This window comes from Notechis scutatus, chromosome 1, assembly GCF_049901735.1.
Source record: "Notechis scutatus isolate UNSWTSFEM ecotype Mainland chromosome 1, rNotScu1.2, whole genome shotgun sequence".
Classification (NCBI taxonomy): Eukaryota; Metazoa; Chordata; class Lepidosauria; order Squamata; family Elapidae; genus Notechis; species Notechis scutatus.
The window spans coordinates 180,296,470-180,323,111 of record NC_142009.1 but is presented as its reverse complement, the minus strand read 5'-3'; the positions used below and the strand labels follow the sequence as shown (position 1 = coordinate 180,323,111).

General features: G+C 38.5%; 1 protein-coding gene across 3 annotated transcripts in view; it reads right to left on the bottom strand.

Moving 5' to 3' along the window:
- The window catches only part of COL5A2 (collagen type V alpha 2 chain), a 173,328-nt gene extending 147,040 nt beyond the window's left edge, over positions 1 to 26,288 (bottom strand). For all 3 annotated transcript variants that reach the window (XM_026668017.2, XM_087949585.1, XM_087949586.1), the window contains exon 1: positions 25,957 to 26,288. In XM_026668017.2, coding sequence (XP_026523802.2) covers positions 25,957 to 26,059 — 103 coding nt within the window. In that variant the 5' untranslated portion in view covers positions 26,060 to 26,288. The remainder of the gene's footprint in view (positions 1 to 25,956) is intronic.
- Between the last annotated feature and the right edge of the window lie 354 nt (positions 26,289 to 26,642).

Sequence of the window (26,642 nt, the reverse complement as noted above, 5' to 3'; positions counted from 1 at the left end):
GATTTTCTTCAGTATTCATTTTCTCAAGCATTTGTTTGGTTTGGCATTATTTTTACATCAAGTTGTGAATAAAAACCTGCACAAAAACTTGCATGCTTTTCCAGTAAGCAATGCATTTTTGAATGCATTTTTTCTTTAATGTATACAATTTTGAATGTGGATTTCCTTAACATATCTATTCTCATTTTTTTTAACTGCAAACCACATGGAAATCTGCATTTTTCAATGTTTTGAAATAAGTGTGTCTTCCAATTTACCTATAACTCCTATAGATGCAAACTTGATAAAATTGTATTACAATCAGGACAGAATAGGCCAGATCACACATAACAATTGAATCAGTTTGGAAAAGAAATATGAGATTATTTGATCAACATTTCTTATATAATAATAAATAATATAAAATATAAATAAATATAATCAATAAATAAACATTTATTATATAATCACAATTATTAACCAATCCATCATCCTCCATTTAGAAACAAACAACCTACTCTCTAATAAACAATTTGGTTTTAGGAAAAAACTATCATGCAATCTGCAACTCTTACACTGCAAAAACATATGGACTACACAACTCGATCAGGGCAAAACAATAGACGCAATCTACGTAGACTTCTGTAAAGCCTTTGATTCAGTGGTACACGATAAACTACTCCTAAAACTAAAATCTTACAGTATCTCTGGACACCTGCATTACTGGATAGAAGCATTCCTGTCAAACAGACAACAAATGGTCAAAACTGGGAGCGTCCTATCAAATTCTGTACCTGTCAACAGTGGTGTCCCCCAAGGCAGTGTTCTAGGACCAATTCTTTTCATACTCTACATAAATGACCTCTGTGATCATATCAAGAACAATTGCATTCTCTTCGCTGATGATGTAAAGCTATTCAACACCACAGACAATACTGCTACCCTTCAAAAAGACCTTGACTATGTATCAGAATGGTCAAACAAATGGCAACTTCAAATCTCAACAAATAAATGCTCTGTCCTACATATTGGCAAAAAAAACCAGAAAATAAAATACAGGCTGAATAGTCAAGACCTTGTTGATGATCCAAACTCTGTCAAGGATCTTGGAGTACTCATCTCAAATGACCTACCGTGTTTCTCACAAAATAAGGCTGGGCCTTATTTTCTTTTCAGCCCCGAAAAAACGGCTAGGACATCTTTTTGGGGGTGAATTAATTTCTTCCCCCCCGCGCGCGCACCAGCGCCGCCTCCAATAACAGCATCTGAGTCACTCCCTCTTTTCCCCCATCCCCGTAACAACAGGAAAAAAAGATTTTGAGGTACCTGGGAGTGCCGCGCTGTGTTTTGGTTTAATCCCGAGCAGCTGGGTGGGCGTGAGAAGAGCTGAGCGAGCGTCTCTGCTGCTGCTCCGTGGAAGTTACGGAGGTGGCTCCCCCACCCAAGAAGCAGCTGAAATGCTTCCACAGTTCCCGCCGCTGCTGCCGCTGTTGTTGGAGATGGCGCTGGTGAGAAAGGGACAGCTGCAGCTCGGCCTGGGTGCTTGGAATGCAGGAACGGGCTGCGCACTGGGACTTTTGCAAACTTGCAGAGCCCGAGGCTGGAGCACCAAAGGTAGCAGCAGCAGAGACGCTCGCTCGGCTCTTCTCACACCCACCCAGCCGCTTGGGATTAAACCAAAATGCAGCGCGCGGCACTCCCAGGTACCTCAAAATCTTTTTTTCCCCTGTTGTTATGGGGACGGGGGGAAAGCAGGAGCGACTCAGACGCTGTTGTTGGAGATGGCACTGGCGAGAGAGGTGCCAGCCCCGGTGGGAACCGTGGAATCTACGGAGGCCTGAGAATCGGCTGAAACACTGCCGAACATCCATGCCAACGCCGCCCGCCTGCTGACCCAGGTAAGGGAGGGGAAAGGAAGCCCTCCATGCTCCACCATGATTGGCTGTTAGGAGCAGCTAATGGTGAGGCGTAACTGCCTGTGGGTCACTCCTAATGGCAAGTTCCCCCGCCTTCCCCCCCCAATTTCGCATGTTTTAAACTAGGCCTAAATTTGGGGGAGGGGCTTAATTTCATTTTATGCCTAGAAAACATGCTGGGTCTTCCTATTGGGAGGGGGCGTATTGTTGGAGAAACACGGTAAGTGCTAGAGCCCACTGTAAACTACATAGCCAAAAGGCATTAAGAGTTGTTAACCTGATCTTACGTAGCTTTTTCTCTGGTAATACTACACTAATAACTAGAGCATACAAAACATTTGCTAGGCCAATACTTGAATACAGCTCATCAGTCTGGAACCCACATTACGTATCTGATATTAACACAGTTGAGAAAGTCCAGAAATATTTCACAAGAAGAGTTCTCCACTCCTCTACTTGTTGCAGAACACCTTATGCCACCAGACTCGAAATTCTAGACCTAGAAAACCTAGAACTACGCCGCCTTTGGTCCGATCTAAGGATAGTATATAAAATCATACATTGCAATGTCCTACCTGTCAATGAATACTTCAGCTTCAACCATAACAACACAAGAGCAAACAATAGATACAGATTCAAGGTTAATCGCACCAAACTTGATTGCAGGAAATACGACTTCAGCAACAGAGTGGTCAATGTCTGGAATACTCTACCTGACTGTGGTTTTTTCCCCAAACCCCAAAAACTTTAACCTTAGATTGTCTACTATTGACCACACCCCTTTCCTAAGAGGTCGGTAGGGGGCGTGCATGTTCCCTAAACTTGGGGGCTGGGGACATTGTTGCAGTTGCTTTTATGACAGTCATCATTAATAAGAACAAGAATAACTAGGTGGGGGGGAGGAATTCTAAAAAAAATTACTAGAGCAAAAACGCTTTTGAAGTCCCACCAGGATTATTCTGGACAAGTAAAAACAGATCACTATCCCTCCAGATCATAGCTACACATAACAAAGTTGACAAACTTCCTTAAAATGAAAGGTTTGTTTGCTTCCTTGGAGGTAATCCTTAACACAGAAAAGATAATCCAGATAATGCTGCGAGTTCTTCATTTCCCTTAATTTAACACAGGAAGGATGGAGTCAAATTGAAGAGAAATTGCTAGAACTGAGGGGGGAGGGAAGCGGGTAAGAATTTCCTCCAAAATTCTTAAGGGACACCAAGAAGGGCAATCCATCTTATGTGGTATTGTGGACGGGAATTGTGTGCCGACAATTATTATTATTATGGCTTTCAGATAATTGAGATACATGTACACATTAATTTGTGTAACACTTGCCTAACATTTTTCATCATGGCCTCAGCGGCTTCAGCCTATAACTTTGCTCAGATAATATAATAGATAACAATTCATTATTATAATTCAGTTTATCAAATTCAAATTATTCAATTAAATTCTCTCCGTTCCATGACATTTCCATTCCTTTTTTCATTGATACCATGCAATATCTTTCCCTTTCTGTGAATGGATTATCTAACCCAATTCTTCAGGGTTTTTATAGTGCACGTCATCATCCATTCTTCTAGTTTCAGTTTGTCCTTTCTTTCTCTCCCTGGCCTGCCTTATCTAGCATTTAATGATACCCACACACACACACAAACTCACCAGGGCCTCTTCACAGAAGCTAAACTCACAAAAGTGAGTTCGGTGCAACATCCTGAAGCTGCTTGGCTCTCACTTCAAAACTAGCTAACAATAAAGCTGAGTTTTAAAAAAATTCCTATCAAGATGTTAACCAACTCAGATAAACAGGTTAACAGCAAGCAACAGTCTAATCAAGAAACCACCAACTTCACTCTCACCAACTCCGACAGTGCAAGCTGTTAGTATATAAATTGAGAGCAAACCCCACTCCCTGCTAACACTGATGATGTTACCTAATTTGGTAATGAAATGTCTGGAAAAACAAACAAACAATTAAGCTCAGGGAGCACCAAGGACCCAACAGATGTCAATCTACAATCCGTTTCAGTTTTGGCAATGATGCTGTCAAAGTATTCTGTTCAGATGATAATCACCATATCCTCTGACTGGTAAATTCCTCTGTTCTTACATTCTTCCACTGATGTTGAGAAAGCAAACACCAGTACTTCTCATTTCCATATGTTAGCCTGAGAACATGAGGTTTCTATTAATGTATCTTTTGTATGAGACTCCCTGTAGTGACACCTCCTCTTACTATCTTCCTGTCTTGTACATCCATATAGATTAAACCTCCCTCTCTAAGTGTGTACCATCATCAAAGCCCTTTTAGCCAGGTCTCTGCCATGAGAGCGCATCCATATCCATAACTCCTACTCCCAGGAGGAGTCCTAGGTAATAGTCCCCTGCCTTGTTTTTTCAAATTGTTGGTCTCCTTGTGTTCAACTGATGTCTGTTCATGTCTGAGGCATATCCCTTCATCGCACAAAAATGTCTATCATTTTCATTGATTCCCAGGAACAATAATAAATTATGCATCACTTTCTTTCTGAATTTGGAGAAGCAGCCAGCATTCCTAAATCTCAGAATTCTGAATTAGCTGATGGGAACTACCTGGCCCTTTTAATATGCAAGATCCTGCACATTTTCACTGCCTCTTGATTCTCAGTTCTTCATCACCCATTGCAATTAGACCACCGCATGGCTAGTTTGCCTTCTGTGGGCGAGCAGAAGCGGGATGCAAATTGACTGCCCAAAGCATGGAAAATCTGGATCAATCAGCAAATTATACTGGATCCCCCAAATTATACTTTGGAGATTTCAATATTCTACTCTGGACTTTTCCAGGTGCTAGTAGTCTGAACTATTCTAGACAGATAGAAAGGAGCTGTAGCAATAGCAGAACAATTAGAAGAGTTTGGAATGACCTGAGAGTTTGGCTTCAATGTTTTAATAATGCAGGTGGGCTGGGTCTATTATTTTAAATTGCATTATGGTGAGACTGCAATTATTTGGACAGAGTGCTAAACTGGCAATTTCCAGTCTCCTCATTCTCAAGCCACTCAAAATTCTTTTAGGTTTTTTTACCATGTGATCCTTATCAGGAAGTGGTCAAACAGAATGTATTGATTAGTACCTTTATTACTTAGTGAAAAATTAATTGAGAATAGTGGTATAGTAAAGATATCAAATGGGAGACCATTTGTTTGAATCCCATTTTAGATACAAAACCTGCTGGGTGATTTTGGCCAGTCATCCTTTTTTTATCTCTAAGAAGACAGGACAAGCTGTCACATGTTCCAGCTCCTGTTGACCCAGCAGTTTAAAAGAGGGTAATCATGAGTAGATAGATGGATATCACTTTGGTGGGCAACTTTACAGGGACATGAAAGCAGCCTCCAACTGGGCATTCCTTGGGCAACAATGATGCCACCAGCTGATCCTTTCATGTGGAAGCTTTTTTGTGCTTCTGACACAGAAGTATAGTATACATCCCTTAGAAATAGGCAATGGCAAACCATTTCTGAAAAACATTGTCGAGAAAACTGCAGGGATTTGTCCAGGAGTTTCCAAGAGTCAAAAAACTGGCTCAGAGTACCCATACGCAGACACATAGACACAGACACACACAGATACACATACACACACACAAAATGAATTGTTGTCTTTATTTTGCATACCCGTACTATTAATGCAGCAAAATTTATTGTTGCATCCAACCACCATTCTCATTCCACCATTTCTGTCCAAGACAGATTTACTTGAGAAATTATAATGTCTGAAAGTGATACACAAGCTATTCATGATGTGGATCTTCCAAAGGCAAGGAACAGGAATACTTTTCCACTGCCTTGAGGGAAAACATTCAGATAATATAATTTGCCAGTTGCAAATAATAAATGTAGGACAGCTCTATGGACGTTAAAGAAAAATGTGCCAATTTTAACAAAAGATAGCAAAAGAAACCCCAAAATAATATGCTGCTGCATCAAGGGAAGTTATTGCTCCTTCTAACTTGGTGGACAATATAGAGCAATGATTTGGATTGACTGTAACAAAACAATGTTTTCTTATATTAGTGAGAAATTTCTGGTAAAATCTGATTTAATTTTATAGGGAACCAGAAAACGACTAGATAACTTGAAGCAGAAGCAAAACTAAATTAAGAATAAAAGTTTTTGACCAGCTAGAAGCTTTCTGTGCATTTTAGATTTATAATCAAATTTATCATTTTCCCAATCTTTATCATTGTTTCTCTCTGTCATAATTATTAGAAATAGTGTGCTCATCTACATGTTAGAAAGTAAATATATGTATCAAGTTAGCTTTACTCTGCTGTAATGTATTTACCTATGCACAAGTATACATTCAAAATAAATAAATATTTTTTTAAAAATAATAAAGTAGGGCAGAAGCAATGAGTATATTGTTTGTTCTTTGTAATCCAGACACAAATTGTAGGTAACCATGTTGTTAATAGTGTCCCGTTATTCAATCCGCTTGGTCTCTGTATGATCCAAGGAATATCATTTCCTCAACTGATTCTTTGAATTCTTGTAATCCGCCTACCTTTGTGTCATCAGTTATAGTATCTAGTCATCCTGTGTTCTTTGTTTTTTTCTAAACACCAGCTTTTCTACCAATGACTCGTCTTCTCATTATGCACCCAAAACAAATTACTTCATTTGGTTTTACTTCATTTAGAATTGAATGACTTACTCTTACAATCCAAGCATTCCCAACCATTTTCTCCACCACCCCAATTCAAAGGCAGCAGTTTTTATTTGTCCAGAGGTTTCTGATGGTCCAGCTCTATGTTACAATTTAGACAACTATGGTCCTGATATTTGATGTCAATGTAATGTCTTTGCACTTTGATGTTTTGTTTAGATCTGTCTAGATCTGTACTTTTTTTTCAGTCTAGGAAAATACGCCATTTTTTGCCTATTTTCACACAAGTTTTCATTGGCTCCTAAAATAATTCTAGTTTTTTTTATATTGATTAGCAATTTCTCTTTTGCATTATTGTTTCATCTTCAACAAGAGATTCCTTAAGACTGCCTCACTTCTAGCTATCAAAGTAGCATCATGAGCATGTCTAAGTTTATTTATCTTTCTCCCCAAAATATCAATTTTTATTTTCTTTTAGTTACACATTTCCAACATAATAAAAATTTATAATCTCCAAAATATATGAAAACCTATTATTATTGCCATGGTGATGCAGTAGTTCAAACGCAATATTGCACGCTAATTCAGCTCACTGCCAGGAGTTCAAATTTGAGCGGCTCAAGGTTGACTCAGCCTTCCATCCTTCCAGGGTCGGTAAAATGAGGACCCGGATTCTTGGAAGCAATATGATGACTTTGTAAACCACTTAAGGAAGGCTGTAAAAGCACTATGAAGCAGTATATAAGTCTTAGTGCTATTGCTATTATTATAAATAAAGACAGTATGCTACAGTTAACTGTTCAGCAAAAAAAAAAAAGATGCAGACATTGAAATACAAAAGAATATTTTGCAATGATGACAGAGTGTCCACTCTCAATAAGTTTTCATCAAAGCTACCATTTATCATATTATTTTTCAATGTTGGGACCTTTATGAATACTTTGCAATGGATAAAATATTTTAATGCCGAAATACACTACTGAGGATTGCATTTTCAAAGCAAATTTCCCCACTTGTTATGCAGAAGGACACAGAGGATAATTTATTTTTGTGGAAAGGAACTAATAAATAATCTTGTTGCTGTCCATGCAACAAGACTTAGTCAAAAATGTGCTAGCAACAGTATGGGGGCAGAGTATACTATTTAAAGTAGTTACAGTCTTTTCTAAGCTTCCATGCATGACTGCAGCAACCAGTTCTAAGTCGAGGGACTACTTTTGATAGTGGATAATTAAACTAAACATCCCGTTTCTCTTCCTAATTTGTAAATGTTATCTGTTTTTGACTTCAGATTTTAATAGGGATAAAAAAACTGATTTGAAATAATAGCATTCCTCTTATTCCTTTGGTATTGGAGCTTTTTTATATCAGGAAGATTTTTTTTTCATTAACTCTGATCCACCTGCCATCATTAAGTCTGTAAAATGACTGAATATTTGACTTTGACAAAAGCCTTCAAACCAACAGTGTTGAAAAGGGTGGCATTGAAACTGTTAATCACACATTTTTACAAGTTTGTGAACCACAAACATGCCATAACAACACAGGGTCATCAGCAGAAACATCAGATGAAAAAAGTTACATGGAAACTGCCAGCTTGCTTGACCACAGATTTATTATTTTTAGGCATTTTAGATCTTGCCTGTTTTTTGCCTGGCACTGGTGATAAAATCGCATTTCAAAAAGGTTGTGCCCAATGTTACAAAATTCACACAATCTAACTTTTATTTATCAACAACCTAGTTATATGAATTTTGTTTTTCAGTCACTAAGTCATGTCCAATTCTTCGCAATCCTATGGATCATGGCATGCAAGGCCCCCCTCTTCTCTACTGTCTCCCGGGGTTTGCCTAAATTCATGTTCATTGCATCAGTGACACTTTCTAACCATCTCATCCTCTGCCATCCTTTGGCTTTCCTAACATCAAGGTCTTTTCCAATGAGTTCTCTCTTCTCATTTGATAGCCAAAGTATCTGAGCTTCAGCATCACTGTCTAGTTAATATGAATACTAATCACAACTCATTTACATGAATATCGCCCAGATATATTATGTAGAATGCATTAAAGTGTCCTTGTTCTGATTACAAACTGGTAGGTTCTCTATATTTATAGTTATGAATCAAATGCTACAATAAAAACAGGTAATATAAAATTATGATTGGGGAAAATGAATCAGGAATTCAGAATGATTCGCTTATATATGTTAGAAAACCAGGCATCCTTCATAAAGAATAACCACAGGTGGTTCTCACTTAACAATCACTCATTCAGCAAATATTCAGATAGGCTGTGCCATTGAATCATTGGTACTTATGACTGGTCCTTGAACTTCCAACTGCAATGTCCTGTGTTCATATGGTCACCATTTGCAACCTTTGCAAAATTTGCTTCTTACGAGCAAAATTAACGGGGAAGTTGGCAGAGAAAACTGAAATGACCACATATCATCTTCACTTAATGATGGCACTGGATTTGTTTAAAAGTGGCAACTAAAAAGCACCAGAATTGTTGTTGATAAGAGTTGTGATCATGTGACATCATATTTTACCATCATGACATTTAGTGATAGAAATTCCAATCCTAATTGCCAAGGTTAACTGAGGTATATCTGTACAGTAACAGTTTCCCTTAAAGTATCACAATTATCCCAAAGGAATATAGCCTGGAATTCTTATTCCAGAAGATTACAGTGAAAAAGATTCTTTATTGCTATGTTTTCAACTGATTTAACATTTTTATAACATTTCCCATTTTTAGTGAAATTATTTAATAAAAAAATTAGTTTGTTTCAGAAAAGTACAGAATTTGATCAGATGAGATAATTTTCTAACACATGTCAGATAACTAAATATAGAGCACCTGATTATTGATCACTGTGTTCCACTAAAATTGGCCATAGAAGGAATACAAAATCTATTTGTATTCTAAGTTTTCTCATTGTCACTCTCAAACAAATGTCCTGGAGACATCTTAAATTCTTTTCCCTAAAACTATCTGTCAGCCCTCTGAGGTAAGCTAAGTCAGGAAACCAATTCCAGAAGGACTAATGGATCTTATTTACAGGATATAATAATGAAATCTTAAAGGCCTCTCAGAGATTCATCATTATACCCAGGGGAATCGAGGTAGTCCTGACTTTCTTTCTCACCTAATCACATTTCAGGGCCAAGCTGGTGTTTATATAACTAGTCTTACATTTCTTCTTCAAGCCCATCTTCTGTACAATACTCCCTAGCTGATTCCAAACTATTTTCAAATTAAATCTTTCTTGGCTTCTCCCCAAATAACCATTTGGTCCTGTTCTATTCTGGTTGTTGAGAATTATCTTGCTAATGGGCAGACAATGGAACAAGCACTCTTATATACAACTTTCCAAGAATGAAAAGAATTTTAAAAACCCTCTCTTAGGAAAATATGTTCCAAAAAGCCATGAAATAATGGAACGAACTTGTTTTTTTTTTTAAAAGAATCAAAATTTCCAAGTTTTGGTATACTATCACAGTATCATCAGTGTCATTAGCAAAATGCATTTAGTAGGAGATTCCCAGTAATTTCATTGTGTGATAGACCTCAATAAAAGGAAGATATGTGGTACTGAGAGATGAAAAATGTATGGCAGGATTTGGCATTGAGAGATTTAAAATCTTTGAGAGAAAGGAAGTGAAAAAGAATCACAGGAAGAATTGAGTTATCACTCTCAATTCTGAATGGGTGTCCATAATAAATATTTATGAGATAGCTTTTGAATTTATACTGTATACTATGATGTTTTATTTTGCAGGAAGAGAGTGTGATGTTTGACTGTTTCTTTCACTTTAAAAGAAGAGTCAGTTGCATGCTCAAAGGGCTGTCCTCCTTCTTGCAGCTTCTAGGAAATATCATGGTGGATTGGAGGAGTTGACAAAAGAGACACAAACATCTATGCTCCTGGGAAATAAAGAATTTCCTAGAACATAAAGGGGTAGGATTCAGTCTAGCCTTAAATCAAAGTATAGCTTGGCACTGGCAGTATTTGACGAAGTGGATAGCCTGCATTTTTGATGAAAGGGATGAATAAAAATAGACTTGCAATTATACAGTATGTGTTCAATTCTCTATGATCAAGTATGAATTATAGTCCTGAGAGTTAACATCTTCTGGGCAGCCACATTACACTGTTGGCTCCTATTTTCTTCATATGTTCCATAGTTTGCCATGTTCTGCAAATTATGCCAGTCTGTCAGAGCTTCCATGCTTCTTCCATCAGGGCTTCACTTTTTTTTTCTTCATGGAACTAGTATGTGCCTCAGTACTTCTTTATTACTGCCAAATTGAGCTTTCAAACATCTGGAAATCATCCTTCAAAATTTCTACTAGTGAGATGCTGCATTTGTCTTAACTATTGTGAATATTCCTTAGGATAACATTTTTTAAATGAACAAAAAAGAATTAGTTAAGTCATCTGTCCAGTTTCTTTGCTTTGCATTTATGAATCATCATTCATCATGAGTTATTTCAAGGCCTTAATCCATTCATCATGAATAGCACTGCTGTCCTTTCTCTATCCATTACACCATATCCTTGATCTTCTAAATTTTCATAAACCACTCTAACCTCAGTTATGAAGGACTTCAACATTGACTTCTTTTTTCCATTAAAAATTGTAGTTGGTCACACAGTCAGCCAGATGTTTAGACTGGATTTTTATCCAACAATCGAGCCCTTCCCAAGGATCTAGGTTAGGCAGATATTTGGTTGTGTAAAACCGCCTATGGTTGGACTTAAGCGTAGTACACAAAATTATCTGCTACAATGTCCTACCAGTCAATGACTACTTCAGCTTCAACCACAACAATACAAGAGCACACAACAGATACAAACTCAATGTAAACCACTCCAAACTTGATTGCAGAAAGTACGACTTCAGCAACAGAATGGTCAATGCCTGGAGTGCAGTACCTGACTCTGTTGTTACATTCTCTAACCCCCACTCCTTTAACTTCAAACTAACCACTATTGACCTCACCCCATTCCTAAGAGGTCTGTAAGGGGCGTGCATAAGTGAACCATTGTGCCTCCTGTCCCTGTCCTATTGTCCCCATTTATTCATACCTATTTCCTGTATTCTTACTCATGTTTATACTTATACCTATTATCTTGTAAGCGATTGACAAATAAATGAATGAATGAATGAATAAACAAACAAACAAACAAACAAACAAACAAATAAATAAATAAATAAATAAATGTCCTGGGATGTAAGCTGTTCCAAGTAAAGCTGCCTTTTGCAGTTGACTGGTGGTGATTTTGTCAATCCGATGATGTTCAAGTGATGCTCCAGAATCTTTGAAGTTGCACCCAAGGTGCAATTAGAACTATCTTTGCTCTCTTTTGCCAGAGTCATTCTACTTCAACTTGCAGTACAACTTCTGCAGTTCTATGTTTCTTTATATTTTGTGATTTTTTTCCAATTCTTTCCCTTCTATTCTGCTGTGTCCAGGTACTGCAAAATCCACTAACCAATTTTTTTTTTGTCTTTCTTGTCCACAATCTTATCCACAATCCACAATTTTGTCTTTCTTATCGACAGATAATCTAGGGCATTATCTGGTAGTCCTACCAGTCTTGCTTAAAAGCAAATGGTATTCCCTGCAGATATTCCAATGCATCCAATGATTGATAAAACAATGTGGTGGGTCACATAACCCATTATAAAAAGGAATGTTCAATGTTCTCTGCACAGGTTAGATAGAAAATCTTAGCCCTGAACATCATATAAGGCACTTTATACTATGGTCTATTTTAACTATCACATAAAATTGTATAATTAACTGTGTAAGTGTAATTAAGATTTGAGTCTGTATGTGTACATATCTTGCTATATGTAACAGTGTAAAATAATGCCAAATAATGCTTTTTTCATTGTCAAATCGTTAGTAAAACCATTATTGTGGTTCCCAGAGCTACTACATCATGACTGCAAGATAAACTTTGTAAGAAATTTCCTTAAAAAATTAAGGAAGCACAAAAGAAACTCTAAAATATTGTTTTAGATACATCCTTTTCCTGTTTTTATAGATTCATTAAGTATTCTCTGTCAAACTTAGTGTGGAGCTATTGATTTATATATCAGGCTAGAGTAAAACATAAATCATATTTAACCATGACTTGGTGAACAAGCATTGTTGTGGTTTCACTCTCTAGTCTATGAATTAATTTGCTTCTTTCAGTTATTTTCAGCAAAAATTATGAAGATAATCAGAACTCTTTTTATAGACCTTTACATTAATGGAAGGAAGACATTTAAAAGAAAAACAAACAAGAAAAAATAATATGATAAGAAATGCAATCAAAATACATTTTGTCTAATTATAATATTGCAAACTAACATTATTTCCTCAGAACAATTGTAAACATTAAATATAAATTGCTGTATAATTAAAATGCCTTAATTATCTATATCATCTAAAGCCCTTAGTAAAATACAATATACTTTTATTTGAAGTGCCTCAAGATATAATTAAGATTATAACATGTGGATTGCAACACCTGATACTTTAATAAATGTTTAACCAAACAATATCATCTCTTATCTATATCAAAACACAGCAAATGAAATATTTTAAATGAAATGTCCCTCTATTTTTAATTGTTGTAAAATAAGCCATGAATTTCTTTAAAAGATGAATTGGATATGTTTTTCATCTGCCAACTTTATCCCCCTTTTCCTGGATTTACTAGCTAAGCCAAATGTTTAATTACAACAAAAACATTCAACTGAAATATGAAAGAATTAAAATATTTTGGAATGCAATGTAACTCATCTGATCAAGGGCAGACATAATTAAGCATTTAGATACAAACTAAAAGAGCAGAGAAAACATAAACATGAATTATTATGAAAAGGTTTTGTTTTAGCTTCTTCAACATTTTTAACATAAAGGAAGGTTTTGCTTTTAGTTCTAGAACTAAAGAAAAAGGGAGTGGGCTAGAACTGAGGAAATCAAGATTAAAATTACTGTGCAGTGATGAGGCCTTTACTATCGTACATTTTTAACCATCTTGTTGGATGGTTATGAAAACAATATTCATGTTTTGGGAACATATGTGCCTCTGCTCTTCTTTAAATATTCTCTCACTTTTTCATAGTGAGAGTACTAGTGGGTTCAGAAATAGTTAGTTAGTTAGTTAGTTAGTTAGTTAGTTAGTTAGTTAGTTGAAGGGCTAGGACAGAGAAGGCATGTTTCCTGGTTCCTGATAGATGGCAGTGTTTAATTACTGGGATCCAAAGTGCATCAACTCTGTCCAATATTATGGAATTATGGAATGTAGGGCAGCTCCTCAAATATCCTGGCTCTGTGGATGATAACTATGGTGAATTTCACTCAGAAGCTCACTGGCAGTCAGTGCAGCTCAAAGAACAGTGGTGTAACATAGGCATACTGTGGCATGCCCATCACTGCCTATGCTACTGTATTCTGGACCAATAGAGCTTCTAGATCAGGAGTCTGAAACCTTAAACACTCAAAGAGCCATTTGGATCTGTTTCCCACAGAAAAGAAAACACCAGGAGCCAATAATTTAAACTGGTGTGACTGGGTAGTCGTGGCCAACTTGACGTCACTCACTCCCACCCAGTCACCTCATGCTCTGGAATATGCAGCAGAGTCTCCATCCCCTGAATCACCCTTATTTTTTCAGGCCAGGCAAGGAGTGATGGGGAGGGGCCAGCCAATGGTGGGATCAGCCGACAGGGAGCTGCAGCAGAGGGACAAAAGAGCCACATGTGGCTCCAGAGCTGCAGGTTGCAGACCCTTGTTCTAGATAGTCTTCAAAGCCCTGTGCAGAGCACATTCTACACAGAGTCCCATCACAAAGTGACTAGGGCATCAATGACTCTTTTCTTATACAACCCAATCCATTGGTGCAAAAACAAGCTGATCTGCATTTAGAGATTTAACTGGATATCTTCAGGAGAGAATTTAAAAAAAAGTCAGGATGGTGGTGGCAATTGCTAATTGAAACCCTGTGTAGAGTATTGATCAACCATTGTGGCTGCCATCATAACTTTTTTTACTCTTTTATTCCTCCTCCTCCCTAGATGTCTTTCTACAAATGCCAGCCAATTAACTGTTATAAGATTAATTTAAGAACATTGTTATAATCACTTATCTAGTCTGTCCAACTATAGATGATAATGAAATAAAGCGTTTTCAAAATAACTTAATGCAACTTGCCTAGGGCATGAGATACCTTCTGGAATGTGTTAGGATTAATCTCTAATTTTTACAGTACACCCAAAAAATTGTTTGGATTGTTCAGACAGTGCAAAATAACAAAAAACAAAAAGGAAGGGAAGAAATTCTGACATGAAGTAGAAAAAAGGAAACCAATAAATTTAAATTTTGAGGAGTCCTTGGTGCTCTCTGAGCTTGGTTGTTTTCTTACAGTTATTTCATTACTCAAACTAGAAGATATTACCTAGTTTGGGTAATGAAATATCTGCCAGGACAGAACAAAGCTCAGAGAGCACCAAGGACTCCGCATTTCAACCCTGAGCTACAAATGTTCTTCTTTATCAGTATATCTAAATTTTAGATGGATGACTTGGTATTGTACTTGATCAGAGAGAAAATCTATCTTTGTGGTCATAAGACTTAACACTGACTCGATGGCACATAGTCAATCACCCAATTGCATCTGAACCACTCATATTGGCCTGGCCTTTTCCACACCAATCCAACCTATTTTGCTAGTCATATAATAAACCATAGGATGAGATGATGATGATGATGATGATGATGATGATGATGATGATGATGATGATGATATTTAAAAATAAACTGGGGAACAGGAGAAAGTAAGGATTTTTACATTCGTAATCCATCTGCTTATCAGCTTTTCATTAATGAAAAATGACAGATTTTCAGAACAATGACTTCTAAAATTAGACCTTAAAAAGTATATATAGATCAGGGTTCAGGGTTTGTTAGTAAATGGCCACATTCTTTTTATTTATTTATTTTAATTTTTACTTTACAGACCCTATCCTTCCTATTTTTATCATAATCACCTGACTATACAGTCTTGCAGCTTTTAATTAACTGAAAACTTTTAGTACTATTCACATTCAGTGGGAACTTGTAGACGGCTTGTACAAAGACTCAGACCTCAATTCATATTCTCTGGGGTAAAATATGACTCTCCAACCATGTTCAGAGTCACATCACCCCAGCATCTGACACTGCCAGGGTATAAAACCTTGACATTCTAAAAATATAATCAGAATCGGTGAAGCGAAGTTGTGAAAGCAGATGATTAACATCTCTCTTGTCAGTCCACTTAGGTAAATCAGACAAGAAACATGACCAGATGAGCTTATTCTATTTTATTATAAGAGCATATTAACAAAATCTTGCAAGTCTGAAGGTACAGACTTCCTGCTGCCCCATTTACCAACCTGATATTAGGGCACGTTCTTCCCAAGTTTCTTTCTCTTACCCATTAAGGGACAGTGGGCTCTTTCCTCCCTTGTCTGATTGTTCTCTGAGCATCTCTTTCCCTCATCCCCCAAGTTCATTCACACATTCCTTTACAGTCTCCACCAGAGATGGTGGAGATGGAATTGCCAAGAAAAGTGAAGCATTTGTTATATTATTCATATAGCAAACCGCGGGATAGGGCAGTGATGGCGAACCTTTTGGGCACCCAGTGCCCAAATTGCATGCACGCATACCCAAAATGCAAGGTGTGGACCCCACACATGTGCCCACTGTCCCCTGCTCATGCACCCATGCCCCATACATTCATCCCCATGCATGCGCCCTGCCCTCACGCATGTGCGGCAGAGACCAGAAGGCCAGCTGGCCAGTGGGAGGTGCGCGCGCATGCATGGTGGAGCTGAGCTGGGGCGACAGCCCATGTGCCCACAGAGGGGACTCTGCGTGCCATCTGTGGCATGCGTGCCATAGGTTCACCACCACTGGGATAGGATAATAATATTGAAGGTGGAGCCAGAACAAATTCTTAGAGTAGAGCTGTTTTGATTAGGAAGATAGAAGGTAGAAGCATAAACTATCCAGCTTTTACCCCAGAGCAGGGGAAAGGCGCTGGGACAGAGGCTTCCAGACTGCTATCTTATTGGTTTAGCCATCCATAAGAAAAATATTATGGTTGTAAAAGTCAAATAAAATAGGGTATAAATGCTTTTAATTTTTTTTTTATAAAAGGCTACCTAATCCCATCTTTTAGCTATTTTATGACTTTTTTTCAAAAAAAAAAAAACATTAGGCATTTGAGAATTTGTGCAATGTTTTAGAGACACACTCCCGTAAATTTTGTTGCACCTTCAAAATTACAAAAACAAACTATGAAAGGATTTTTTTTAATTTTATTTTCTTTAATAGTAATAGAAGAATGACCTACACTGAAAATAAACTCCTTTAAGTTTTGTTTTTCTTCTGTAGCATTTTCTAGCCAGGAAAATTCCATGTGCCCTAGGACTATAACTTTCAAGATTCCTAGTCACCATGACCAATAGCTATGTTGGCTGAGAATCCTGGGAAATATAGTTCTAACACTTCAGGAAGTGGTCTGGGAGTGACTACTGTGATTTTTGTTGTTGTCCTCACAGTTGAATAAAGAGGTGATCCTCTCCAAACAAAAGAACTTTTGCTAAAGGCTGGCCAAATCCTGTGTCAAAGTTTCTGAGAAGCTTTAGTTCCTGTAAAAATGGCATTGTTTTCTGCATCTTTTGTAAGGAATCAAAGTATCCTTCAAAAACCCAGAGGAAAAAAAGAGAAATAGTTTTGCTTCGTTCTTTTCTCGTTTCCTTTTTTTCCTTTTTTTTTTTAAATAAGTGTTTTCTTGCTCTCAACAGTATATGGTGTCTTCCATTGTGAGTGAATTGAATACTAGTCCTCACTTTATGACCGTAGTTTAACAATGTTGTGCTGCCCTTCCCCTGGTCACAGGACCGCACTTCAGGCACTTGTCAATCTTCCCGCATTTGCTACCAGTTGCCAAATGCCCGGCGATCATATGATTGCTGTTTGCAACATTCCCTCCTAACTTCTGAATTCTTCCAGCCTTTCAGAATGCAAGTGTTTTCTCTTCCCGAGAGTCAAAATATGCTAGTGAAAAAAAATGGATTCTGGATGAGAAATGCTAAGGGCTCTGACCTTCAATGTGCTGAAATGTTGAAGTCCAGACAGAGCCTTTCAAAATGGCATTCCAGAGGAGAAAAGACTAGTGAATGTTATTGTCATAATAGTTCAGAAGACCCTTCTCCACTTCGTATGATTTATAGAAGGAGCCTTCCGAACCATCATGAGAATGGAGCCTGCATGCAGGGTGGAACGAAGCAATAGAACTAGGCATGGTGGAGAAGGTAGAGGGTCTGCACTCTGGTGGGCCTAGCCAGCAGATGCCTACCTATCCACAGCACATTTCTGCATGTCAATGGGCATATGGCTTCCCAGGGCCTCTCTCACCCTGAGGTACCTCTGCACTGTTGCTTAATGATTGCAATGGGAGAACTTGGTTTACGATCATTGAGTGAGGTGGTCATGTGGGTGCCTCACTTAACCGCAATGACTAATGATCAAAATTCCAAGCTCAGTTGTAATTGTAAGTAAAATGCCTGTATACTTTAAGAAGAATGGGGAAGAAGGGAGACCCATGTATATGTAACAAGAATATTACATATAATTTAAATGAGAAAAAATCCCCAACTTTCCAGCAAAGAAAGTCTCTTCTTCCTCCCCTTCCTCTTTTTCTCCTCTTCCTCCTGTCCTGGAAGGAATTCCTGGGTTCCTATTTATTGTTATTCCACTTCATGCTACCACACCACCACTGCCTTTACAAATGAGATATACAAATTAAAAATGTAGTTCAGCCTTACCTCTCTCTTTTTTATTTAGTTCACAATCTTTTCACCAAAAAACAAACTGAAATCCAAAGATGTACTTCCATTTATGCAAGGCGCTATGCACTCTCTTGGATGCAGCCTTGCACAGCGTCACGCAGTGTCTACCACAGCTTTTTCTGGGACTTTTTGGTACAGAACACTGCCAGATTTTTTTCCACTCGATAGCACATCTCTAGATGCAGCTCTTAAGCCATCCAGCCAGGATTTAAAACAAACCTTGTAGTTGAATTCTGCTGTCCTTCTTTTAGGATGCAAAATGCAGAAGAACTGGCATATTGTCATTTGTTTTAGTTTCATCCAGAAGTTTCCCTTCTTTTCAAGAAAGAGGCCATTATATGTTATATGAAAAGCAGATGAACTTGTGTGGTCTAATCATTCAAAGAGTCAAGAGAGTAAAAGAGCAGTGCTAAAATTTCTAATCTCAATTATGGCTAAACCATTTAACCTCCTGGGCTAAGTTAGCTCAGCTGGAAATAAGCTCAGCTTTAAACCAGGGGCCAGAGATGGATTTTCCCAGGTAAGATAACCAACTAGTTTCCTTTTGGCAGATTTATTTAGCCATGGAAGGAAAAATATGGAAAACGTTATTAAAAAATGAAAAAGCAACAATCTAATGAAAAAGATACCTAACAGCAAATATTCCCAAACATAGTAACATTGTGTGGGATGTCTGTGTTGATTAACACACTGAATAACAATGATTGGATTAGTGGGGAAATGTATGGTTTATCTATCAATAAGACAATTTTAGGACTATGGAAGTCCCAAAGAAACAGAATTGTGCATTAGAGAAATAGTCTCTAAAGCCTGTGGAACTCAATTCAATTAATCATGAGGGGAGGATCCTACAAAGGTCCTCTCTCATTAAAAAATATGGGATTTAGGGGCATGCAGGTTTCATCTTACAAGTTGGATATTTATAAACAAAGTAGGAAAACATGCAAAGCATGGCTTTGGGAATTCTTTCCAACTCCTTAAAAAAGCTTTGTTAGGAGTCCTGGCGCCCCAAAGGGGACCGAAAAGGAGAAAGGCGTTCACCAGCATCTCTAGCCTTTGCCCAACTGTTCTCCACATGGGTACACTGAGGAAATGTTTTCTCCTCAGCCCTCAGCTGATCCAGTCCACTTTAAAATTGAGCTTTCTTTTGCCAGCTTCTCCCTTCATACCAAATTTGGTCCCCTTTTGTTCTAAGAGATTTATCTTGCTGTGGATCAATAATCGGACAAAAGATCAAAGTTCTTTCCCATAATTTCTTTCCAACATTCCATTGGGCTGGAAAAAATATATTAAAGAAAAGGTTTATGTACACTGCAGAGGTAGTATTCAGCAGGTTCTGACCAGTTCTGGAGAACCGGTAGCAGAAATTTTGAGTAGTTCAGAGAACTGGGAAATACCATCTCTGGCTGGAGATTTTACAGTATTCTCCCCTGCCACACCCACCAAGCCACGCCCACAGAACCCGTAGTAAAAAAAAAATTTGAATCCACCACTGGTATCCAAACTCTGATACAGGGATTCTCATTCTGCTCTTTAGATTTGCCTGAAATGGGAAAATGCCTATCTCCCCATACAGTATTGCAAGGAAGATCCCCTTGCTAAATGCGGCTTGCCAGATTAAGGCACACTCTCTAAGATGACAGCGTGTAACTTTTCAGGGGCTGAGCACAATCTCTGACCTCTGAATAATATTCTGGGCCACTGCTCCCCAAATTAGGCAGGGATCCAGGTCAGAATAGGTGTTTCCCAATGCACTTAATAATTGTTTATCTCCAGATAACTTTTTGAGGTGTTCTAAGGAGGGCATACTAAAGGCTTGTGCTCTAAATCAAAGCTTGACAGAGCTTATTGGATCAAGAATTGGTCCTTGGGATCCCTAGTAGGCTAATAGTGCTGCTGGAGTTATCCTTTTGAAAGCCCAAATTCAATCTGTCAGGTTTGCAGTGAAATGAAAGCTTTCATGGCATAGGAGCTAAGGAGCTACAACCATGTTCACATTTGTTTATGAAAAGTAAGGAAATAATTTTGAATGGATTGCTTGGCATTCGTATGGAACATGCGCTATCTGCTTGACTGGAATCATCTGGGTTTTCTTTGCTTTAAATGTATTCATTTAGCATATCCTACAGGCATTTTTGGCATGCCTTTCCTTGATCTATCCTTGGCATCTCATTGTAATTTATTATATTCCTTTAAATAAGGTTGCATTTTTCTGTAATATGGGCTTATTATCACTGGCATAACTTTGACTGCCAGGCAATCTTTATCTTTCTTCCATTCTTGTTAAAGCTCTTACTTTTGTATAGTAAATTGAGTTTTTACTTCATCATCAGAAAAAGAAATGTTTTCTTCTACAGTAAATCAGCATGAAGAAATCCACATTATTCCTTGGCTCCCATTTTAGCTATGTATATTCCCTATAGGGCTGCCATTATGCAGTTGCTATTTTGAAAGCAAATGTCACAGTTTTGCTAGCATTTTCTTAAGTTGAAATATTCAGTGACCAACTATTATTGTACTTAAAGTCTGGAAAGCAATTGTTATTCATTCACCTAAAACCAATCATCATATGAAATAGGGAACCTAGATTCAGGCCTGAATACACACTTTATTTGCAAATTTCTCCCTCTACTCTACTCCCTCTACTTTAAAAAAACTGAGAAAAAAAAAGGATTAAGTTTGCAGAATTATGAAGTAACATGTCTGGTCCTCACAGTGTAAAGTCGAGAAATGCCAAATAGTTGTGGAAATTGCTATAGTTCTAGTTTCTCTGAGTGGAGCTGTATAAATAATTATTTCCTTTTCACTTAGTAGGTAATAATTATATAGAATATTAGTTAGTAATAATGGTCCAAGTGGAAGGTTAGCCTATTCTGAGTAAACATACACACAGGATTTTGCAGCAAACTCATATTACTACATCTGATTTCTCTTGTTGATCACATAGTGACAAGCATCTCTTCATAGGCTCAAGCAGGGAAGGGCAACCTGATATCCTTCAAAGGTTTTAGATTTTACACAGTATAGTCAGACACAAGGGATTCATCACATTGGAAGGGTGCAGGAGTGACTCTTCCGTGGCTAAAGGAAGATTTTTTTCTCCCTTCCATTTAATTGTGTCTGATTCTTGAGAACTGCCTCAGTTCTCTTGGCAAGGTTTCTTGACAAGGTTTTTCAAAAATGGTTTGTCATTGCCTCCTTCCTAAGGCTGAGAGAAAGACACTGGCCCAAGGTCACCCAGCTGGCTTTCTTGCCTAAGGCAGGCCTAGAACTCCTTGTTTCTAGCCAGACACCTTAAGCACTACACCAAAGGGCACTCTAAACATACAGAGGTCTTAAAATGAAGACATCTCCAAGTTTGTGTAGCTTTAGCTTTTATTTCAAAGTGGCTAGACCGTCTAACCACTTGTCAAGCTGGCGACCCGCGGGCCAGATGCGTCACATGCAGAGACCAAAAGGCCAGCTGGCCAGCGGGCGGCACGCGGGCATGCATGGTGGAGCTGAGCTGGGGCATTGGCGCATGTGCCCACAGAGAGGGTTCTGTGTGCCATCTGTGGCATGCATGCCATAGGTTCACCACCACTGTCCTAGGCTAAGAATCTATCTGCATGTCCTATTAAAAACACTGGTAGCAACGATTTAGGTTTACCCCTTGAAAAGCTGCCATTGTGAACATATACTTGAGGTCCCAGTTTTCCTTGAGGAAAATAAAGCACACTACAGTTTTATGTTTGTTCTTTTTCCACACAAGAAAAAAAGCAGTATACTCTGGGGAGTACAATTGGCTGATTTTTCCCCTTTTTTATATACTGTAAACTTCATGGGCAGTTTATCTATTGACCGGGTTCATTAATCACTCTAAAAATGTTCTGCAACTACAACTGTTCTGGCTTATATGCCATACTTTGTGGATTAGCATTTGGTGCAAATGCAGTCATTTTGGCTGAGTTACTAAATCATGGTTATAGCAAAGTATGACGCAGACAGTGGTGGGATTCAAATTCTTTTGCTACCGGTTCTCTGGGCGTGGCTTGGTGGGCATGGCAGGGGAAGGATACTGTAAAATCCCCATTCTCTCCCCACCCCACTAACCTGCTTTCCAGCTCCATTCTCCTGTGCAGGGCAACAAAAGAAGATCCAACCAATCAGCTGGGACTCGGGAGGCAGAGAATAGATAGGGCGGGGCCAGTCAGAAGTGGACTACTGAACTACTCAAAATTTCCGCTACCGGTTCTCCAGAACTGGTCAGAACCTGCTGAATACCACCTCTGGACTCAGACCAATGTAGGAAATGTTGTACAGAATAATTGGATAGCCAAATCACATCCTAAGACACTCCTTAGCACCACATGGTACTTGGAGGCACAATATAACCCAGGGTCCCCAAACTTGGCAACTTTAATACTTGTGGACTTCAACTCCCCAAATTCCTCAGCCAGCATAGGCATTCTAGGAGTTGAAGTCCACAAGTCTTAAAGTTGCCACGTTTGGAGACTTCTGATATAGCCCATCTCTGTTTATAAGACACCATTCTTTCTGCATCTGCAAGGAATTTAGGGTTAATCTTCTCTTTCCCCTTAATTTTGATGGCTACCTTGTTTTACTGATTCTATATCTGAGGTCCCTTGATATGCAGAAAACTGGCATATAAAATTAATAAATAAATACTAATTTCATTTATCTCACCAATTCCACCAGATTTTGAATGAATGCAAAGTTAAAGTTTTGTTCAGAATATCAATGAAGTATAACATTCCATATCTGTCCAGAAAATTGGTCAATATTTGCTTTAACAGTTCATAAAATAAGTCAAATATTTTCCATTGAGAGTAACTCCCACAGCTTTGGATTCAGCTTTTTAAAAGGAAGCAGGGGGCCAAAACTTTCAAAACTAGGAAGAAAGAATAATCTGAAGCACAGTAAACTATAGGTAAAACAGGAGGAAGGAAAGGATGGTTAGGTGAGACTCAATTACTTATACATAGAAAAAAAAAGATTAGAGGTCCATTTTAAAGTGGGGGAAAGCCACACTTCGAACATTAGAATTAAGGAAAAGTACAACTGATTACCAGCCAACCATTCCCACGCTACTGATGATTGAGAGAATTCTGAATAGAACATTTAGGTCTGGGGTTAAAACCAGTGGTTTTTAAGATATTGCTAAGCCATAATTCCCAGCATCTCTCAACACTAACCACGTTGGCTGGCTCAGTGATACTTCTAGTTCAATAATTTATGGAGGTTCACAAGTTCACTAAATGTATGCAAGTAGTGAGTCATAAGCCGAAGCAATAACTAAGGGTGGTAATGTCCACCCAGCTGAAAATGAGGCCCTCAGATCCTGGGAGAGTAAGGAAAAACTTAGGGGTTCCAAGCCTCTTTTCTTTCTCTGAGCAGGCATTGAAGGATGGATTATAGACAGCACCCTATCTCTAGATTGCCATCCAGCTTGTAGAGGCAGCTGTGAGAATGGTTGGTGGATTTTGTGAGCTGGGTTTTCAGTAGCTTTTGCATTCTCTGGCCTAGGGGTAATCCTATGTAAAATACAACGTACAGTATTATTTGGACTTACGAAGACACGTTGTTTCTGAAAAAGAGATCATGACATCAGATAATCCTTACCATGAAACAAGCTGGTAACCTTCCACAAAAAACAAGATTACAGCTGGACTGAGTTAGGTTCTGATTTTAGAAGGCTGGCAGCCCTTAAAAATGCAAGGGCTTAATCGCATTATTGCACAAGACAACATTTAAACATTTCAATCCTAGTACAAATAGTTCATATTTTGGCCTCCTGACTGTTTAATGAAAATCTCCCTGCATATGACATATAGTGGAAAATGTGTTGCCCAACACAAGATCACTGGCATACCCCCAGGCTGTACATAAACAAAACAAATGGCGTGTACTAACCTAACCCCACTTAAACAGCTTGTTCAGGGCATGCCTTTTAATTTCTTTGGCAGTTAAAAATATTATGCTTGAAGTTCCACTGTCATGTTTGTCTGTCTTTTAACAGTGAGGAAGGACTGGCTGATTTGATTCACACTTGCCCAGAAATAAGCCCCATTAAATCAATGGAATTTAGTGCTTCCTAAGGATTGCCCTGCAAATCCCATTAATTCCATGGCATACATTTCAAGGGAAGGCTGCATAGGACCGGGCTGTGAATTTGGGTAGTGGCCTTGTCTTTCCACTGCAAATCTATTTCTCTGGAGCATGTCCCATGCAAATCTGACATTATCTTAGAGCCCACTTTGATTACATAAAGGGCACCCTCTAGAGGTCTCCTTGTACATTGTACAGCTCAGTAACATCCTTATCTCTATTGGACTTCCAGCAGGGCGGGGGAAAAACTTCTGACCGTGTTCATACTTGACTGTCCATCCAAAAAGTTGGGCATGCAAGGTCTCCTGCCCAAAAGTCTCCAAGCCATCTTAGTAATACAGTCCAACAATCTGCAGATACACATTCACATATGCACACATGCACGCACACCCGCACACACACACACACAACCCTTATCCACCATTCCAATTTCTTACAAATCAGTGTAGCGTTTTAGCAAATGCAGATAAGCAAAATAAAATCCTCATCCTTTTCACAGTTCCACTTGAGTTTCTAATCTAGCCAGAACAAATTCGGAACAGCTGAATCCAAGTGGGTGTCACAGAAAGCCATTTAGGAATCCTCCCAACGTTAACCTTGAACCGATATGAACTGGAAGCCAACATGCTGGCTAAATGGAATCCATCGCCATGCCACGAAGACAAATACTTTGCTTCCTGACTAGACTTCCTGTCCTCAAGCAGCAGGGAGCAAAATGAAGGGTGCTGATAGCCCAGCCAGAAGGGTGAGAGAACAGTGTGTCATAAAGTCTGGATTTCATCAAGACGAGTCACTTAGGAAAAGGGGGGGAACGGTTATTTCCAAGAAGCAAAGAAATGCAGAGCAAAAGTCAGAGAAGCAGCAGGGGGAAAGGGAACCAAAAAAGAAAGAAGTTCTGTGCAGTCCTCGCTAACAAAGAATTGAATAAAACAGATGTAGTTTAGGCAGTGCAAAAGGACTCCACCCTTCCAATTCCTTGTGTTTACTTCTCTCCCTCTCCCTCTGTTCAGAAAGTTTAGGCTTGTCTCCAAGGGCTGCATTTGTTTCATCACAACTGCAAACTTATTACGAACAGTAATAAGACTTCTTTTTAAAAACGTCTTACACAGAAATAAAGCCTGCATAACTGCATTTATCCCTAAGAGCTCGGTGGATTTTTCCCCATTGTTCTTCCTCTCTTTCTTGTCCTCCGTGCAGATGGCAGGAAGGGGGGAAAAACGTTAGCTTTTAAAACCCATTTCCCATTAACTGACTTTTCAGTTTCCTATCAATCCTCTAGTTCACAATACACCCACACAAATATGCAGAGAGCATCCTGCATTTTCTAAGTCCGCTTTTATTTCAGAGCTTCAAAGCACAAAAGTGACATTCGGCACTCTAAAAAGAAACTCACCCCCTTCAAACTCGTCCTCTTCTTGTGTTCGTATCGTCCCCAAATGTCCCAGAAAAGCAATAAGAATGACAAACGTTCTTCTTTGGGTCCAGATGGCCATCATGTCTAAATATTAGACATGTATATCCTCCTCGGAGGAAAAGTGCAAAACAAAAAGTGTACAAAAGAAGATCATATGGACATCATAAGGCAGCTCTTTTCTTTTAGCACTCCCACAGGACACACGGAAAGTCTGCAAGCTCCTCTCTTGCTTGCCTTTTCTTTTTAACCAGCTCTGGCTCTTGCGCAGCCTGCAAACACTTTTCCCCCCTCAAGTGATGCAGCTTTAAATAGGAAGAATGCTGCCTCCAGTTCTTTTCCTGCCCCCTTTCAGCTTCTTCAGCCTAATAATCATCCAGTCCCTGGCAAGGAATCGTGTGACTGATGGTAAACAATCGAATCAGGAGTAGCTTCGCTCTTCTTCCCTCAAACTTTTCCTCTTTTTCTTTCTTTCTTTCTTTCTTTCTTTCTTTCTTTCTTTCTTTCTTTCTTTCTTTCTTTCTTTCTTTCTTTCTTTTATTTTTTTAAACACACAGTTTCTGAGAGCTGCTACCTCTCCCTGCTGTTGTTCAAGAAAAGCTCTCCTTTGAAAGAACAGTTTGGGATCCACACATATTTGATTCAGAAAAATTATTTGGTGATTCAGA